Here is an 18,181-nt window from a genome sequence, read left to right as displayed (position 1 = left end):
TTATAAGTTTTTATTGAAAGAAACTAATTTGGAAAAAATTCTTTTCTTTCTTTTATATAAATTATTGTAATTTTTGTCCTTAAAATAACAAAATTTCCAGTTAACATTATATTTTGGTCTGTCTGATGATGTAATATTTAAATATTAAATGACTAATAATTTGATCAGTAACTCAGTACTTGAGTAAAATTTTTGGGTATTCCACCTCTGGTTGTAAGAGAGAGTGGACATTTTTGTTCACCTTTATAATGTACATGACCAATTTAATTCTTTCTGAGTTTTAGACACTAAATATTGTTCTTTTTACTTTTAATATTACAGTAAACAGTGATATAAATATCTAGCGACTTTTCTTTAAAAGTAAAAAGGCAGGAGCACATCCATTCATTAAACTGGGTTTGTAGAAGAACTTTTTTTAAAGAAAGTTTTTCTTTTGTTGCTGGCAATAAATTATAAGATTTTGCAGACAAAAAAAGTATCCAAAAGGTTAGCGAAATTTGCCACTTTGTTTCATTAAAAAATATGTTCAATTTCTTGCTGAGCAAATAAAAACAAAACACAATAATTTGTGTTGTACACTGGAAAACAAGATGAGCCCTGAGTTGTTTCAACTTTAGTATTCTGGCCCATTTTGCAAAAAGTTTGGACACCACTGATCTTAATTAATTCATTTCAATCTAGTAAACAATTAATCGAAAATTAATTGTTTTCCTTGCTAGTATTCTCCGACATTTCTCTCCATATTTCAGCGAGTATTAAGAAAAACTACCATCCTCGCAGCGGAAATCAGGGGCCGCTACGTCCTGCAGAGGAATGCCTCGCAGAAAAGCCGGGCTCTGGCACCGAGGGTTCCCCGTCACGATCCGGCGGCTCCGGAGCCACGCTCCGAACCAGGACAGGTGGCAGTCGCAGTTGAAGGGGTTGGCCAGCAGGTTTCTGACACACAGCAGACAAACCATGAGGGAGGGAATCATGTGCAAGGTGGGACACACACTTTGATGCCCAAAAGTCACTGACAGAGTGGAGAGGTTGGGCAGAGTGTCGAAGGCTCCAGGCAGGATGGTGGTGAGCTGGTTGTCGTAGAGGGAGAGCAGCCTGACGTTGGTCAGCCCTGTGAAGCTGCTGTTATGGATGCAGCTGATCCTGTTGTTCCTCAGCATCCTACACACACACACACACACACACCCATCCAAAAAATACAAACATTCCCTATTAAACTCCAATATCTGGTACAATCATTTTCTAAAAGATGAATTATGAGTATCAGTTTACTTTACGCTTTTCGGTTTTACAATGTCTTACACTTGTCTGGGTTCTTTCTTTTTATGCGGCTGAAGAGACTAAAAATCCATAATATATTTGTAAAGAGAGTAAAAGAAAATCTCAGGAAGGAAAACTGTGGGAATGAAATAAATAAAGTAGGTCCACATGAATCATACTAAGAAAATAAATAAATAATAAATAAAATTATGAGAATAAAGTCATAATGATATGAAAATAAAGTTGTGATTAAATCAAAATATGAGAATAAAGTTGTAGTATTACGAGAATACAGTCATATGAGAATAACATCGAAATATGAGAATAAACTTGTACAAAAATAAAGTCGTACGAGAATAAAGTCTTAAAAAATGATAAAAGAGTCATTTTATAAGAATAAAATTGTAAGAGAATAAAGTTGTAATAAAATAAAAATAATGTAATAAATTACGAGAATAAAATTGTACAAGAGATTCTTTTTCACTTTTAACGCATAAACTTTATCAACAAAACTTACTGAGAGAAAATGCTGCTGACTGTCGTATTAAACCTGCTGCCAGGTGGCGCTGTTTGAACATTTCAGGTTTAATAGCAGGACATGCAGAGGTTATAACTCTTGTTCTTTCAACAACATAACTTTTCATGTTTTGGAAAATGCTGCAGCTGCATTTTGCAAATGTCCCAGCCTAAAAAATTGTCAAAATCTTCATCCACACACATAAGAACATTGTTTTAAAAGATTAAATTAAAAAACATCCTTGCAACTTAATAAATTTTGATATAAACAAGACAGTAAATGAGATCCTATTTACTCTTCATATGACGGATTTAGTCTGTAAATCAAAATGTTACATTAACAACAATTTTTTCACATTAACTGACAAAAAATGATTAAATCAATTTTAAACATATAGTTGCTACCTGATTAATGGAAGCTGCTGTTTTCATTCATTTTGCATTAAGATACTGTTTGAGTCCTCGATTTGTTCTTCATGCAGTGAGTTTTCTCTTTAACCAAGAGTCTAAGGTGTTGTTATATTTCTTTACATTTATTTTAAAAATACTATGGAAATCGATTGTTACATGTAAACAAATTTATATCAGATTTAAAAGTAACTTTTTGTTTTTGAGTCAAAATTGTTTGAAACATGTTGAATCCCTTTCTGTTGTGTAATGACTTGAATAATGAATAAAAACCAATGAAAACATCACTTGGTCTGTTGGTACAGAATAAAACAAACAAGAAAAAACAAGTTTTCCTCATTTTTATGACAAAACTTAAAGAAAAGTGTCTATATCACAATCAGATTATCTTAACTTCTCTAGTTATTTGATGTACGAAATACAGACTTAATAGCACGACGTAGCAACACACAGGATGTTAAGCTGGTTTACATGAACAAGCACATTATCTGAGCATCAACATTTAAAATGCTAATAAAAATACTGGATTTTTCTGCCAGAGTATTTTAGGTGCAGGTATTTGAACTCACAGCATGCGCAGACCCTCCATGCCTTTAAACATGCTCCCTCGCACAGACTCCAGGTGGTTGGCTGTGAGGTGAAGTTCCCCCACTGACGAGGCGCCCTCAAACGCACCGTCCTCAATCTCTAAAATCTTGTTGTTGCTCAGGTTACTAAAACAAAAAAGCAAAAAATAAATAAATAAATCAACCAAATAAAGTAGCTCAATATTTATTGTTGATTCAAAACTTGAAAAAGAAATTTTACGGCAGTGCGTTAGGGGCATTGAAGGCAGAAAACAAATGAGTACATTTCTGCGAAATAGAAAATTCTGTGATCTCAGAAATTTTCTAGAAAGGTTTTTCAAAAGAAAATTTTCCAAAAATTTCAAAAAGAATATTAAAAAGAACATTTTTGGCATTTGAAAATCATGTTTTTTTGTAGAAAATTTCTGATATAATCTAAAACTTAGATTTTTTTTCTAGGAAATTTCTGAGATTAGTCTCAAAATTTCTAAAATGTTTTGACAGAAATTTACAACTTTTTATTTTCTTCTACAAAGAACTATAAACTATAGCATACTTTGCTTTTTTTTGCTATATCTAAAGAAAGGCATCTAGTTTTCAGTTTCCTTTGGACTCATGAATAAATGTATTTTCAGTTTTAGAAACAGGATTAGGGTCACTTTGTTTCAAAATGTTTGCTATATTTAGTCAAGTTTAAGAAAGAACAAAAGCTGATTTGAGTGCAGCAAAGTTGGCTTTTCAGTAAAAGTCTTTTGTTAAAACTTGGTTAGAAAAACATGAATACTTTGTGTTGTACTTTACATTTTCCTGTATAAAATGTTTTTATGTACGTAACAATTTTTACCCTGCTTACAAATTAAAAAGTCTCCATATCCACTTATGAGACAATTTGTATCATCTTTAAATTGTGCAGGACACTCTTGCATAAAACTCATTTGTTCTGGGTCACTGTTTCTTAGATTTGCAGCAAAGTGTGATCAAACATGAAACTGAGTTCATTGATGTGATGAATCAGTAGGTTTTTCATTTTATTTTGGGTAATTTTTGAAGGAAACTTACATTTTCTTTAGATGAGAAAGACCCTTGAAGGCGCCGGTGGCCTCTAGCATGGACAGGTCATTGTTGTTAAGACGCCTGGAGAAATTATAGGAGATATAAACCAACAACGTCATGAACAGAAGAATTCATTAATATCAATTCCAACATAAAGGCCGATTCAGATGTTTGGACCTGCATCAATCCACAAATGTGTCTTAATGCAGCTGTAATGTGTGAAAATCAAGGATTTTTTCTCACTGTCTCATGAAATCAGGCTAAACTTTTCCTGTTTTTATCAGTTTTCTTTATTAACGAAGAATAGTGAATTAGATGTCTTACAGAAAGTTTAAAACTTTCTTCAAATTCATAAGTTAAATAATTTTATGACTAATTTGGTGGTGTACTGAGGCTCATTGTCCATTTAGAAGATCCATTTGTGCTCAAGATGGTTTTACGTTATTTCACATTCCTATGCAAATGTGGTCATTTTTACCAAACACTTAAAATGTATTTTTATCTTTATCTGACATGTCTCCACAATTTAAGATTTTTATTGCCAAAAATAAGCTGGGCTGAGACCCAAACGGAAGTACAAAAATGTGCAAAAAGGTTCATTTGCATGATAGGTCACCTTTCAGTGTGGCGGTTGAACCTAAAAGTTATTGTGACAGGACATAGTATCTGAGTAATTTTGCACACGAGTGTTTCTCACAGCTCTTCGGTGGAGGGCGGCAGGTGCTCTGGGAACTTGGTGAGGCGCAGATTGGAGCAGTCCACCACATTGGCCTCACAGCGACATTTAGCCGGACATACAGGCTTACTGTTACACTCATAGCTCAGACGTCGGTCTTCAGTGCCTGGATGCAAACAACAGGATGCAAATGTCTCCTGTTGTTTCTGTGACTGCAAAATTTAAGCTAAATAAAAAACATATTCACCTGGGATGTGGTACTGCTCCTTGGCTGTAAAGAAAAACAATCAAAAAGAAATATGTCGATCAATAAATATGCTTTGAAAAAGCAACAGAGTCATCAAGAGTGAGCCAGCAGCAGAAAACCTATTTTTAAAGTAAAGGTGTGACTGGCCTACATGGTTTGATCTTAGCATCCATAGCGCTACTAGCTTCCCTCTCTGGCTGCATGCCGACTGCAGGCCCAGTGTGGGAAATGGAAACAGTCCAGGGATCGTTTACCAACTACAAACTGAGCTTGTTTGTTTCCACAGTGAAGACTAAATTTTTTATACTCAGAGTAGTAACTAGTTACATTTACTTTAGTAAACCTTTTGAGAAATTTGCTTTTAGGAGTATTTTTACTATGCTACTCTTTCCTTTTACTTGAGTAATTTTATTATGAAGTATTTCCACTCTTACTTGAGTAAAATTTATGGATTTTCTACCCCCTGATGAAGAACAAACATGTTTTAACCAAAAATTCACCAGATACAGAGACATACCTGCAGTTTTGTTAAAGTTTCATAAGTTTTTATTGAAAGAAACTGATTTTGAAGAAAATTATTTTGCCTGGTTTTGTTATTTATTGTTCCCTATATGAATTATTGTAATTTTGGTCTCCAAAATAAAGTTTTTACTAACTTAATATTTTGGTCAGTCTGATTATGTAGTTTTTAAATATTAAATGATTGATAATTTACTCAGCACTTAAGTAGATTTTTTTTTACCAAATACGTTTTGACTCTTATTTGAATAATTTCTTGGACATCTACTCTTTGCTTTTACTTGAGTAAAAATGCATTGACGTGTCGCTTCTCTTACTTTAGTATAATTTCTGAATGACAAACAAACATGTTTTAACCAAAAACAAAAAGGTACACACCTGCAATTTTTTTTAAAGTTTCATAAGTTTTTAATTAAACAAAACTGATTTGGACAAAAAACAAATTATTTAGCCTGATTTTGTTATTTTTTGTTATTTATATCAATTATTGTCATTTTCTCCAAAAAAACGCCAAAACGTCCTTTTAACTTTATATTTTATTCCGTCTGATTGTGTAATTTTTTTAATATTAAATTATTAATTTAATCAGTTACTCAGTCCTTGAGTAGACTTACTACCAAATACTTTTTTTACTCTTGAGTATTTTCTTAGACAACTACTTTTTTACTTTTACTTGAGTAAAAATATGTTGAAGTAGTGCTACTCTTACTTGAGTATAATTTTTAGGTACTCTGCCCGCTTCTGTTTCTACTTTCAAAAGATCATTATCGACTAACTGACCGGTAGAGACTTACCGGAGCATCTGAACTTGTGGCTCTTGATCTGAGCGATGCGCTTGTTGGCGAGCCGACGAGGGCTGGCGCAGCGAGCCCCGCTGGTCTCGATGGGGTTTGAACCCAGGAAGTCCGCCAGCCACTTCACATGACAGTCACAAACGAACGGGTTCTGGGCCAGGTGGCTGGGAAGACATCACAAAACGGCAACCCGATCAGAACACTAGCTTCTCTTCCGGATTTTCCCCATTCGGTGGTCGCCATGGCGACTCGGCCGTCTCCCCACCAGATCAAACTCGACGTCACGTTGCGTCAGCAGCCAATCTACTGCGCATGTCGCCTTCAGAACGCAGGCAAGAATACTTTATTATAACTTTTTAACTATTTACAGTTAGGCTAATAAAATAATTCACAACTCGCGCAGATCACCTCTCTTCTTCTTGTCAGAGATTTTATTTTTAGCACATCTTGCACTGCCTCCCGTTCAACCCGCTGCATTTTTAATTTCCGAAGGCTTAGTTTATCCCTAATGGAAGCAGCTACATCCTCATATTCCCTCTAATTATTGCATTTTATTTGTCCTATTCTGACGCCCTTATTGCTCACCATATGAGTTCGTCTTATTTAGAAGGACTCCAAGTATATCATTGAGAGATTATCTTACCGTGAACAGCTCATATCATTTAGTTTTGGCCATTTTCTCTCGTCATTTATCGATTCACCTATAATTAATGCCAATAAATAACCAACCAATTTTTTTGGTTATTTAACCAAAAAAAATATTTTTGGGTAAAATACCTAAAAATAACACTGCGATAAACATTTGTAGAATGCGAACAATATGCTAGCTAATGCTAAAACAGCAAGACGAAAGCGGGTGACCATGGTAACCAGTGAGAGTTGAAAGGCCGCCCGGTGTTCCAGCTCTTCCTGCGCCCATCCGCTGCGTTTACAACTAAATAATCTAAAGCCCAAACAGAAAGATGCTTATTTCTTTACTCACAGTGTCTGGATGCTGTGCAGCGAGCTAAAGGTTCCCATAGCCAGACTTTGGATCTTATTGTCGTACAGAGAAAGAAGAGCCAGGTTTTCCAGGTCTTTGAATGCTGCGGCACGTATACAGTGGATTTTATTTGCATTCAGCAATCTGCAGGATGTTAAGAAACCAGGATCAGAAAAGAATAAATCACAGGTTCACTGACATCATCACCTGACTCCCATGGCACTGTAGATAGGAAAAAAGGAGGAGGATATTTCCACCAAAACTTAGAACATTTTCAAAGTCAAATATTTTCAACTTTTGAAACTCAGAAATGTCCATGTTTTTTTTTTTCTTTTTAAGAAAATTTCATAAAATAGTCTCCAAATTTCTGATTTTTTTCTATCAAATTTAAAATTTTTCAAACTCACAAATTTTTGTGTCTTTTCTGGAAAAAATTCTGAGATTACCCCAAAAATTTCTGAGTATTTTGGCCGAAATGTACCCCTTTTTTCTACATATAATGACCTTAATATGTCGTTGTACCTGACAAGTGTTGGTTTCAAACAGAAATATATTTTTCTTCTTTTTTCACAAAGACAGGACTTTTGTAAGCCTAAATTGTCAACTTCTTGTGGCACCTTTTGGGAATCCCTAAGGTATTTTGTACCCCACAAAATCACCACAACTGTCCAGAGGGGGGCATTACTGGCATGTTTTCTTGGACCAATTCTTCCATTTTCTTATTCCTCAAACAAAGATGAAGCCATAATGAAAATAAACACTTTAAATGCATTAAAAATACATAAAACATTACAAGTCACCACTACTTTATGGCAATAGTTTTTAGAAGTAATGTTATGCTATGGAAACTATGACAAAGTATTCGGGCCACACTAAAGAGAAATAAAAAAACAAAGAAAATAAATTACAAGAACAAAGTCATAAAATTATAACTCTAAAGTCATAATATTTAGAGAGTAAAGTTGTACAATAAAAGTCATATTACAAAAATAGAGTTGTATAAGAATAAAGTCATAAAAATACAAAAATAAAATTGTAATTTTACAACTTTCTTTTCATAATACTACAAAGTTGTTGTGTTATTTCGACTTTATTCTTGTAATATTGTGACTCTATTCTCTTTTTTGTGTGTGTGGCCCTAATACTTCATCATTTGAAACTGATTTACGCTTAATAGCTTGAAATAAAAACATACAAAGACATGTTTTATGTTCAACATTTTGAATAAAAGTTGCTTCTACTAAGCCAGAAAATCTAATTAACATAAAATTAACTTATGATGCAAAACTTAGACGTCATCCCAGTTTTAACAAAAATAAATGTGAGTTTTTCAGACTTACAGCAGCTCCAGAGAAACCAAGCCATCAAATACTCCGCTGGGCAGCTCAGTGATTTTATTCCCATACAAAACGCTGCAGACAAGAAACAGCAGGATCACCCAGAATGCTTTTACTGCCTGTTACTGATGCATTATTTTGATAAAAACACACACTTTATTGCACAGATACATGTTTACAAAAAAAAGCCATGAAAGAAGCCAGAACACAGGGCTATGAAACAACTGGGCGTCTGAGTTCAGTTAACCTGCAACTTTTAGATGTATTCCTTCACAAACACACCTGAATCTAACGAATGATTTGTTACCAGACTTCTGTGGTGCTAAATTACAGTGGAGTGGGGGATCTCAGTGTAGGTCCTACATTAATTTATCTTATACACACACATCCGCAAATGCAAACAGTCAACATTATTTGTTTTAACCTTCTTGATTCTGATTTGCTAAGAAGATATTGCTTGTACAAATAACAATATGAATAACCTGGCTGGTTCCACAAATACCTGCACTATAAAAATTTTTTAAAACGTCTCAAATTTTTGGTAAAGTACTGGTAGCTATTACTGAAGTTTACCGTATAAATGCGGCAAAAATACGGAAAAATTCTGGCAAACACAGCTGCCGGTATTTTACTATAAATTAGATTTATGGTAATTTACGGTAAAACTTTACCGTATAATCTGTATTGTAAGATCTGTATATGGCAAAATACACTGATATATTTTACCATATACAGTAAAATATATCCGTAAAATTATTTCATACCATATAAAATAATACAGATTTTAAATGGTATTTTATATTTTACCATATAAAATTCAGATAATCACAGATTTTATATGGCAAAATCTGTATTTATCCAGATTTTACCATATAAATATGCTAAAATTCTGGCAACCAGAGCTGCTGGTATTTTACCATAAATTAGATTTATGGTAATTTACAGTAGCTGTGGTTGCAAGTGGTTTCTGGATGGTAAGTTAACTTGTCTTTTCCAGTAGCCATTGTTAATAGCATACAGAGGTAAAACCTGCTGACCAAACCCTGCTGGAGCTCTGCCTGGGTTGCTAGGTAACGGTTGCTAGGTATCAGGCTGGGCTTCACTGGGTTGCAGAGCCTGCTGATTTGTGACGTTACATTCTCATATTTACTCCTCTATAATCTGTCACTGTAACAGCCTATACATATATATGTTTGTTATATACTTTCAGTGGAAGGAAAAATAAGAAATGTCAAAAAATAAATAAATTCTGAGAGGAAGGAAAGAAAACTCACAGCGAATTGAGCGCCCGAAGGCCGTGAAATGCATCAGGAGCAATCTCAGATATCTGATTGTTGCTCAGGTCTCTGTGAAGGAAACAGATCAGAAACTAAATATTCATCACAGATGTAAATGGAAAATACATTCATTCTCCTTCCTTCGATTCAAAGCTTCAGTCATTTATTTACTTGAATCTCCAGCTTGATCTTCACCACCACATTCTGATATTTTAAACATTCAGCTCAACTCATATTTCTCTTCCCGCCTGTCTGGAAACCTACAAACTCAGAAACTCTCCTACAATATAAACATATGCAGCCAATAATCTAGTTGCCTTTATACTCCTCTAAGCTGAAAGCAACACTGCAGAATATTTTGGAACTGAATTGTAACATAAAACATGCAGAGTACTGTAAATCCTTCCTGCACATCTAAAATGAAATTCTCCACACTATGTCACCATCTTGTGCCATTGAGTATCAACATGGCTGATTCACCACGTTAGCATTAGCTTCCACTAAATACCACGATGGTGTAGTGCAGACTTAATGTGAATTAGTTTTAGGCCGGGGCTGGCTATTGCGCAATAACAATTATTAACACTTTAAAGTTAGCGCAGTGATTTTTTTGTTAGTGGTGCCCAACTTGTGGTTTCACGGCAAAAACACAAAATATTACAAAGCATTTTTGGTTTATTTTCTAGTGCAAATATCTTATTACACTTGAAATAAGACAAAACTAACTTACAAGTAATTTTTCAGCAACATATAGGAGCTTTTTTAAAATCAATCATTCCTTAATATTGATGAAAAAGTGCTAGCTCCATTGGATGATTATTTCACTTATGGGAAAATGTGAATTAATCTTACAATGGAACTAACACTTTTTCATCAACATTAAGGAACTATTTTTTTAAAAAGCTCCTATATCTTGCTGAAAAGTTGCTTGTAAGTTAGTTTTGTCTTATTTCAAGTGTAATAAGATATTTGCATTAGAAACTAGACATAAAATACTTGGTAAGATTTTGTATTTTTGCAGTGTTGAGTTTATGAATATCACACTTTGCTATTTGAATAAACACTGAAACAAAATGGAGCAGAAAAATACACAAAAGATTTGCAAAGGTCAGCCCAGGGTCAGTGCAACATAATGTTTGTGTCAGTAAAAGAAATGTCTGACATCAAGTAATGTCTTCTTTAAATTTTGAACTAAAGAGAACAGATTAGCTTAGCTGCAGTAACCTGTATGAAGGCAAAACAAAGGACTGACTTGGTGATAAAAATGTGAGGTTGTAACTCACATGCGGTGGAGCTTCTTGTAGGAAGTGAACGCACCAGGAGGAACTGACTTGATGCCATTCTGCTCCAGACGACTACAGGAAAAATAAAAGACAGAATGAGACACAAAGATTAGTTGCTTTTTATTTTCATTTACACATTACTTGATTCACTTTTAGTGTCAAAATCCAAAACATTTTATATTAGAATAAGGTGATTAGCATACTTTTATATCTTTTTCAAGATATCTAAAGTATGCAGAAACAAAATCATCTCTATATTTTTTATCTAGTTTTTAGTGCTAATATTTTAATACAGTTAAAATAAGACATTTTGCTTTCTTTCTATTTCTAATTGATCAAAGATGTATGGCACTGTAGATTAAACTACTTACATCTCTGTCATGGCCTCCGGCAGGTGGGCAGGTATGGCAGTGAGGCCCCTTCCTCTGCAGTTCACAATGTTGTTGCTACAGGAACACATCGGAGGACAAGAACCGGACGCCAAACTGCACGGCTGAACGAAGGCGCTGCCGCTGTGGCCTAACAGGAGGATCAGAGGGAACGGTGCTAAAATCAGATCTATTATCTGCATTTCTATGCAACAACACCTGACATGCCACCTGAACAGAGGTGAGTAGAGTTCCCAAAAATTGTACTAAATTAAGAGTAGCACTACTTCAACATATTTTAATTCAAGGAAAAGTAAAATAATACCAAGAAGTAAGAGTAAAAGAGTGTTTGGTAAAATGTCTACTCAAGTTCTGAGTAACTGATCAAATGATCAATCATTTAATATTTAAAAATTATATAATCAGGCAGACCAAAATTTAAAATTAAGTGGAAATTTTGGAATTTTAACGACCAAAATGACAATAATTCATATAAGTAACAAAAAATAACCAAATAAGACAAAAGAATGTTTTTTTTTCCCAAATCAGTTTCTTTCAATAAAAAACTAACAAAAACAGCAGATGTGTGTCTGTGTCTGGTGAATCTCTGGTTAAAACGTTTGTTTTTCATTCAGTGGGTAGAAAATCCAGAAATTTTACTCAAGTAAGAGTAGAAATACTTCATAATAAAATTACTCAAGTAAAAGTAAAAAGTACAACATAGTAAAAATACTCCTAAAAGTCAAATTTTTCCCAGAAGTTACTCAAATATCACTGCAAAGACACAAAATCTTACCAAGTAGTTTGGTCTAGTTTATAATGAAAATATTGTAATAAACTTGAAATAAGACAAAATTAACTTACAAATAAATTCTCAGCAAGACATATGAGCTTGTGTTTTAGGTCAATAAAACACAAGCTTAATATTCTTAATATTGATGAAAACGTTCTAGTCCACTGGTAGATTATTTCACTTATAACAAGACATTACTCCCATGTTTTTAGTGAAATAATCTGCCAGTGAAACTAGAACTTTTTCACCAATATTAAGGCTTTTTTTTTTTTACTAAAATCAAGCTCATATATCTTTTTGAGAACTTACTTGTTAGTTATTTTAAGATATTTGCACTAGAAACTGTACCAAAAATACTTGGTAAGTTTTTCTGTTTTTGCAGTGTAAATGTAACTGAGTAAATGTAACCAACTCTGCACCTGAGCAGGCGAAGTCACTCTTGCGCAGCTCTGCGAGGTTGAGCCCCCGCAGAGCCGGAGGGGAACTGCACTGCGTGTAGAGGCCCAGCGCAGACCGCTGCCGTAGCCATGGCGACAGCCAGGCCAGGTGACAATCACAGCGCAGAGCGTTAGAGTGGAGCCGGCTGGTGGGGGGAAGCAGAGAAAGGGAGAAAATGGCCGAATAATTCCCAGGTAACAACATGCAGGAGGCGAGCGTTGTACTTACAAGGTTCGCAGTTTCGGCATGTGGTTGAAACTGGAAACTGGGATGCTGCTGATGTTGTTGTTGTTCAGTGTGCTGGAGGAGACAAATAAAGTTAGAAACAAAGACAAGGTCAGAGGACGTGCGAAAACAAAGGAGGAGGAAGAGAAACACGAGGAAACAATACTGGAAGTTTGAGAAAACAATTAATAATAGAAGATATACCGTTGTGATCTGATTTAATACTACAACACTGCAAAAACAGCAAATCTACCAAATATTTTTTATATAGTTTTCAGTTGTAAATATCTCAGTACAAGTGTAATGAGACAAATCTAACTTAAAACATTTCAGAAAAACAAAGGAGCTTGTTTAAAGTCAATAAATCCTTAAAATTGATTCCACTGGCAGATTATATCACTTGTAACATGGAAAACTGTCTTAAAATAATTTGTCAACGGAACTAAAACTTTTTCATCAATATTAAGGAATTATTGTCTTAAAAAAAGTAACCATAATTCCTTAATATTGATAAAGTTCTAGTTCCACTTACAGATTATTTCACTTAAAACAAGACATTTTTCTCATGTTATAAGTAAAATAATTTGCCACCAATTTTAAAACACACTCATATATCTTGCTGAAAAGTCAGTTTTGTCTTATTTCAAGTGTACTAATAGATTTGCACTAGAAACCAGACAAAAATACTTGGTAAGATTTAGTGTTTAAAAACGGTAACATTAAAAACTCCCAGGACTACGTCAGCTTTTAGATACGTACAGCACTTCCAAGGATCTCAGAGCTCTGAACGCTCCCTCCTCAATACAGGTGATGTGGTTTTTATCCAGCTGACTGGAAATAAAAGCAGCATCAGTACTGCTCATCCTTTTTTTTTGTGAAATAGCACAAGACATAATTTTAGCTTACAGGTTTTTGATGTCTGTGGCTCCTCTGAACGCTCGCCTTGGGATGGCCTGGATGGCATTTTCACTCAAATCCCTGAAACACAGAACCAGCAGAGTCAATAATTGTTTCTGATTTTAATCTCTGGACTTGTTTGAAGTCATCAATGTGCACCAGTGACAATCTATCCAAACAACTGCCAATTAAAATTATGCGTTACATAGGTATAAATGCGAGGAACACTGCAAAAACACAAAATCTTAGCAAGTGTTTTTGATCTGGTTTCTGTCTAGTGGAAATATTTTAGTACACTTAAAATAAGAAAACTAACTTCTAACTTTTAACATGTAGGAGCTTGTTTTAGTAAGTAATTCCATATGATAAATAAAGTTATGAATAAAATAAAGTTGTCTGAATGGTATTTTTTATGTAGTTTTTATTTAATTAAATATTTTTATTATTATTTTATTGATTGTTGTTTTATGTGATTTGGACTTTGAGTCTGCGATTAAAAACTAGCATAGCTCTTTAAAATTGCATATTTATTCATACAACAAATTGTTATGAAGGTTAATTTTCGTTGTTACAATGAATGAACAAATTGAATTACAATAATGTAATTTTATTTTTAAGGCACATAAATCTGAAAATCATTTGCCAAGATTGAAATAACTCAGATTATTTCACTTGTAGTAATAATTCTCTAATATTATAGGTGAACTAACACTAACTTACAATTGTTGCTATTCTAAATATTTATATATAAATAGTATTCTCTTTATTTTTGTATCAAATTAAAACCCAGACTGTGTTGATGCAAAATACTTTTGTATTGCTGTTTTTCTTGATGATTATTGGACTTTTATTTTCTTGTTTGAACAATAATGTAATTTTATTTTTATGACAACAGAGTTTAGCTGTCACACTAAACCAGTTTGAGTTTTTTAATAATTATTTGATATTAAACCTTCTAGGAACAGTTTACTAATAGGAATTTATTTAAAAACAGATGAGAGATAAAGCTTAACGTAAGTCATAAATGAACAGGACTCCCTCTCCTGGCACTTAAAGTTCAGTAGGGTCAGGAACATAAAGCAACCAGAGGAGGTGATGACAGATATACAGCGTGGCAAGATGTCTGCAACCAGGAGAGAGCGACTTATAGGGCGTGGTGGTGAGTGTTGCAGGTTGTGGAAATATAAATTTCACATGGGCAGATGGTTCAGCGTCATATTTCACATAACCTGTAGTTGGATGGAATTAAATACGAGTCTGGTTTAAGAAGAAACGAGAAAATAAACAGAGAAAATCTGTGTTTTTAAAACTCTTGTCTTAATTTTTGTGGTACTTTATTAGCACTAATCCAGTTTAGTGGAACTGGACATAATAAGCACTTTAATATATAAGAATAAAATATGAAAAGTGTAAAAAGAGGTGATAGATAGATAGATAGATAGATAGATAGATAGATAGATAGATAGATAGATAGATAGATAGATAGATAGATAGATAGATAGATAGATAGATAGATAGATAGATAGATAGATAGATAGATAGATAGATAGATAGATAGATAGATAGATAGATAGATAGATAGATAGATAGATAGATAGATAGATAGATAGATAGATAGATAGATGATAGATAGATAGTTGCTAGCTAGGTGCTAGCTACCAAGCTAATTACCAACTACAGGTTATGTGCTAGTAACTAGTTGGCCAGTTACTAGCTAGGTAGGTAGTTGCTAGCTAACTTTATTAAGTCCTTTGGGAGTTTCCTTCAGGGACATTGTCATCTCCATCTCCCACACAGCACTCTTAGACAAATTTAATTGAATGTAATTATATACTTTTAGAAATTTAAAATGTAAAATTATTTTTATTCAAACAAGAAGAAACAAGTATTTCTGTTTAAAATGATACATCAAGCTTCTAGAAGACAAGACCATATATTAGAAATTAGATATAAAAACTTCAGCATGTAATAACAAAATAAAAAGTGTAAAACAGGCTCTAGAGAGATAGATAGGAGCTAACTAGCTAGCTAGTTAGCCAGTTACTAGCTAGCTTTTAGACTTTTGGGATTTTCCCTTGAGAAAATTGTCATCTCCATCTCCCACACAGCACTCTTAGAAATACATAAATGTAATTATTTATATCTTTATAGATTTAAGGTTATTTTTATTCAAACAAAAAGTTTGTTTGTTTAGAAATAATTCCAAAAGAAGGGCCCATGTACAAAGAGTAGCATTTATAAAAAATAAAACAAAACATATTTACAATTTAATAAAAGATTAAAAGCTTTTTTTTTGCCCCCTCATGTTTTTAATGGATGCAGAAGAGTTTGAGATTTGATTTTTAGCACCACGCTGCATTATTGGACCGCTTTGCCTCGTCTCTCTGACAGAGTAATGAAGATGCTTTTCCTTCTGGTTGCCAGGATATCTGTTGCCGGGACACAGAGGATATTTACTGGACGGAGACTCGGAGAAGTCACAGCTGGGCGTGTTTGAATGCGTCTGGACAGTAGGTGATCTCATAATATTTACTCTCTTTTCTGCCATCGCCTCTATTCATCTTCTGATCCATTCTGCCGGTGTTCATCGCTGCTCTTCTTCCTCAGCCTGTGGCCTCTCCTGTTTCAATAACCTCCTCCTCACAGCGGAGGGTGAGAAAGGCAAACTTTCCCACTTATTTAATCTTTTCATCATCTTTAGCCACTAGCCACCTCCAGCGTCCAGCAAAATGTGCTAGTTCCAGCCACATCTGAACATGATGAAAGACTGTTTATGAGTAGGTTGTAAAACAGCCATAAAAACAACACAAATATGGCAGGATTTCCCAAAACACATAACTGAGGTGGTAAAAAAATTGAAATGAAATACACCCATGGGGAATTCTAGATTTTATTGAATAACCGATTGGGTCTTATTTAACTAGATTTCACCTTATGATTTATGAAACAAAGATGATGCCTTCATGGAAATGTTAGAAAACTAATAACACCCCAAAAATCCCAGATAGCGTGCATCTGGAAGGTATTCACAACGGTTCACTTTTTCCACATTTTATGTTGCAGCTTTAATCCAAATAGCATTAAATTGCTCCTGCTGGTGCTCTTCTGGTTTGGTTCTGGTTTTGTTTGCTCTGTGTTGCTTTGCTCTGTTTCTTTTCTTGTATTTACATGTTGCTATGTTCTTTTATATTCTTCTTGATGCTGTAAAGCACTTTGGTCTTCTGGTCGTGTAAAGCGATATATAAATAAAGGATTTATTGGTTAATGAAATTAATCTCTATTCTCTTTTTGTAAGGCTTGGCAAGAATTACTTTTTGGACCAAATGAGGCCAATAACTTACAAAAGCCCTGAATATTTTTTTTAACAAAAATAAATACTGTAATAGTTCTGTAATGTTGCCTTTGTTTACACAAATGCCTCAGTTAAAAAAAATTCTCTTGAAAATGCATAGAAAGGCTTAAAACAGATTAAATGCTTTATTTACAAATCAATATGTAGTATTATTTAAAATGTTAAACTAGATTAACATTTTGCTTAAGCAAAAATATTATTCAAAAGTTGAGGAAGCCATTATGTGATATCTGCACGATATCTGTGTATTAAAATAAAGTCGTTTGAGATTAAAGTCACAATAATACAACGATTGTCATGATATTATCTCTTTATTGTTGAAACAGTACAACTTTAGTCTTGTATTATTTAGACTTTAATTCTTGTACAAGTCTATTATTGTTCTATTATAACTTTATTCTTAAAATATTAAAATTATGACTTTATTCTCATAATATTATAACGTTATTCTTATTAAACTATAATTCTATTATTGTAATATTGTGACTTTATCCTTGCAAAATTATGACTATTCTTGTTATATTGATATTACGCATTAATTTTTGCTATATTAAATTTATAACTTTATTCTTGTAAATCTATAATAGTATTCTTGCAATATTATGACTTTATTCTCATATTGTTTTTCTTATTATGGCCCTAATACTCTATATCTGTAGTTTGCATGTCTAGCTAGTAGAATTTATAAAATTTCTCACATTCCTTCGTTCCTTCATGTCTCACTTCATAACCAAACCTCCTCTGCTCAACTGGGACTAGAGCAGCTAACCAAAGAAGAAGTTGGGTTACTTATTGGCTCTCATCATGCGTTTCCTGATCTTCTCAGTGTGTGAGTTTTACTTTGGATCCAAGTAATGGGGAAAAGGTCCAAGATTATACAGTGACCTTCCAGAAACACACACATTTAGACAAACGCTGAGCAAAAATAAAACAGCTGAATTCGTGTTTGTAGAGGGAGAGAAGCTGTTTGTCCATAACCCAGATCTGGTTCTGCACACACAGAGGGGGGAAACCAGCCTCAGCATTAAGAAAACAGCAACGTCTGGGAAAATACCTCAGCTGTGTGTGGTCAGTGATGACACATGTCAGTCCTGCAGATAAGGTAAATACAGAACTGCACGCATTTGCAAATGACCTGAACACATAAACATAAATCTCCTGTCAGTATTACACTTCTCATCTAAAAGCAG

At 33.9% G+C, this 18,181-nt stretch overlaps 1 protein-coding gene across 1 annotated transcript in view; it reads right to left on the bottom strand.

Moving 5' to 3' along the window:
• Nucleotides 1-18,181, bottom strand: part of LOC102218228 (slit homolog 1 protein-like) — a 59,761-nt gene that overhangs the window by 20,428 nt on the left and 21,152 nt on the right. Inside the window, exons 5-20 of the mRNA XM_023333140.1 lie at nt 13,649-13,720; nt 13,502-13,573; nt 12,746-12,817; nt 12,499-12,662; nt 11,290-11,437; nt 10,919-10,990; nt 9,633-9,704; nt 8,362-8,433; nt 7,022-7,165; nt 6,040-6,203; nt 4,727-4,750; nt 4,501-4,645; nt 3,810-3,884; nt 2,754-2,897; nt 1,018-1,161; nt 770-936 (exon numbers count right to left, since the gene is read on the bottom strand). Of these exons, the coding sequence (XP_023188908.1) occupies nt 770-936; nt 1,018-1,161; nt 2,754-2,897; nt 3,810-3,884; nt 4,501-4,645; nt 4,727-4,750; nt 6,040-6,203; nt 7,022-7,165; nt 8,362-8,433; nt 9,633-9,704; nt 10,919-10,990; nt 11,290-11,437; nt 12,499-12,662; nt 12,746-12,817; nt 13,502-13,573; nt 13,649-13,720 (1,751 nt within the window). The remainder of the gene's footprint in view (nt 1-769; nt 937-1,017; nt 1,162-2,753; nt 2,898-3,809; nt 3,885-4,500; nt 4,646-4,726; nt 4,751-6,039; nt 6,204-7,021; nt 7,166-8,361; nt 8,434-9,632; nt 9,705-10,918; nt 10,991-11,289; nt 11,438-12,498; nt 12,663-12,745; nt 12,818-13,501; nt 13,574-13,648; nt 13,721-18,181) is intronic.

This window comes from Xiphophorus maculatus, chromosome 5 (genome assembly GCF_002775205.1).
Source record: "Xiphophorus maculatus strain JP 163 A chromosome 5, X_maculatus-5.0-male, whole genome shotgun sequence".
Classification (NCBI taxonomy): Eukaryota; Metazoa; Chordata; class Actinopteri; order Cyprinodontiformes; family Poeciliidae; genus Xiphophorus; species Xiphophorus maculatus.
This window is presented reverse-complemented; position numbering and strand designations above follow the sequence as displayed.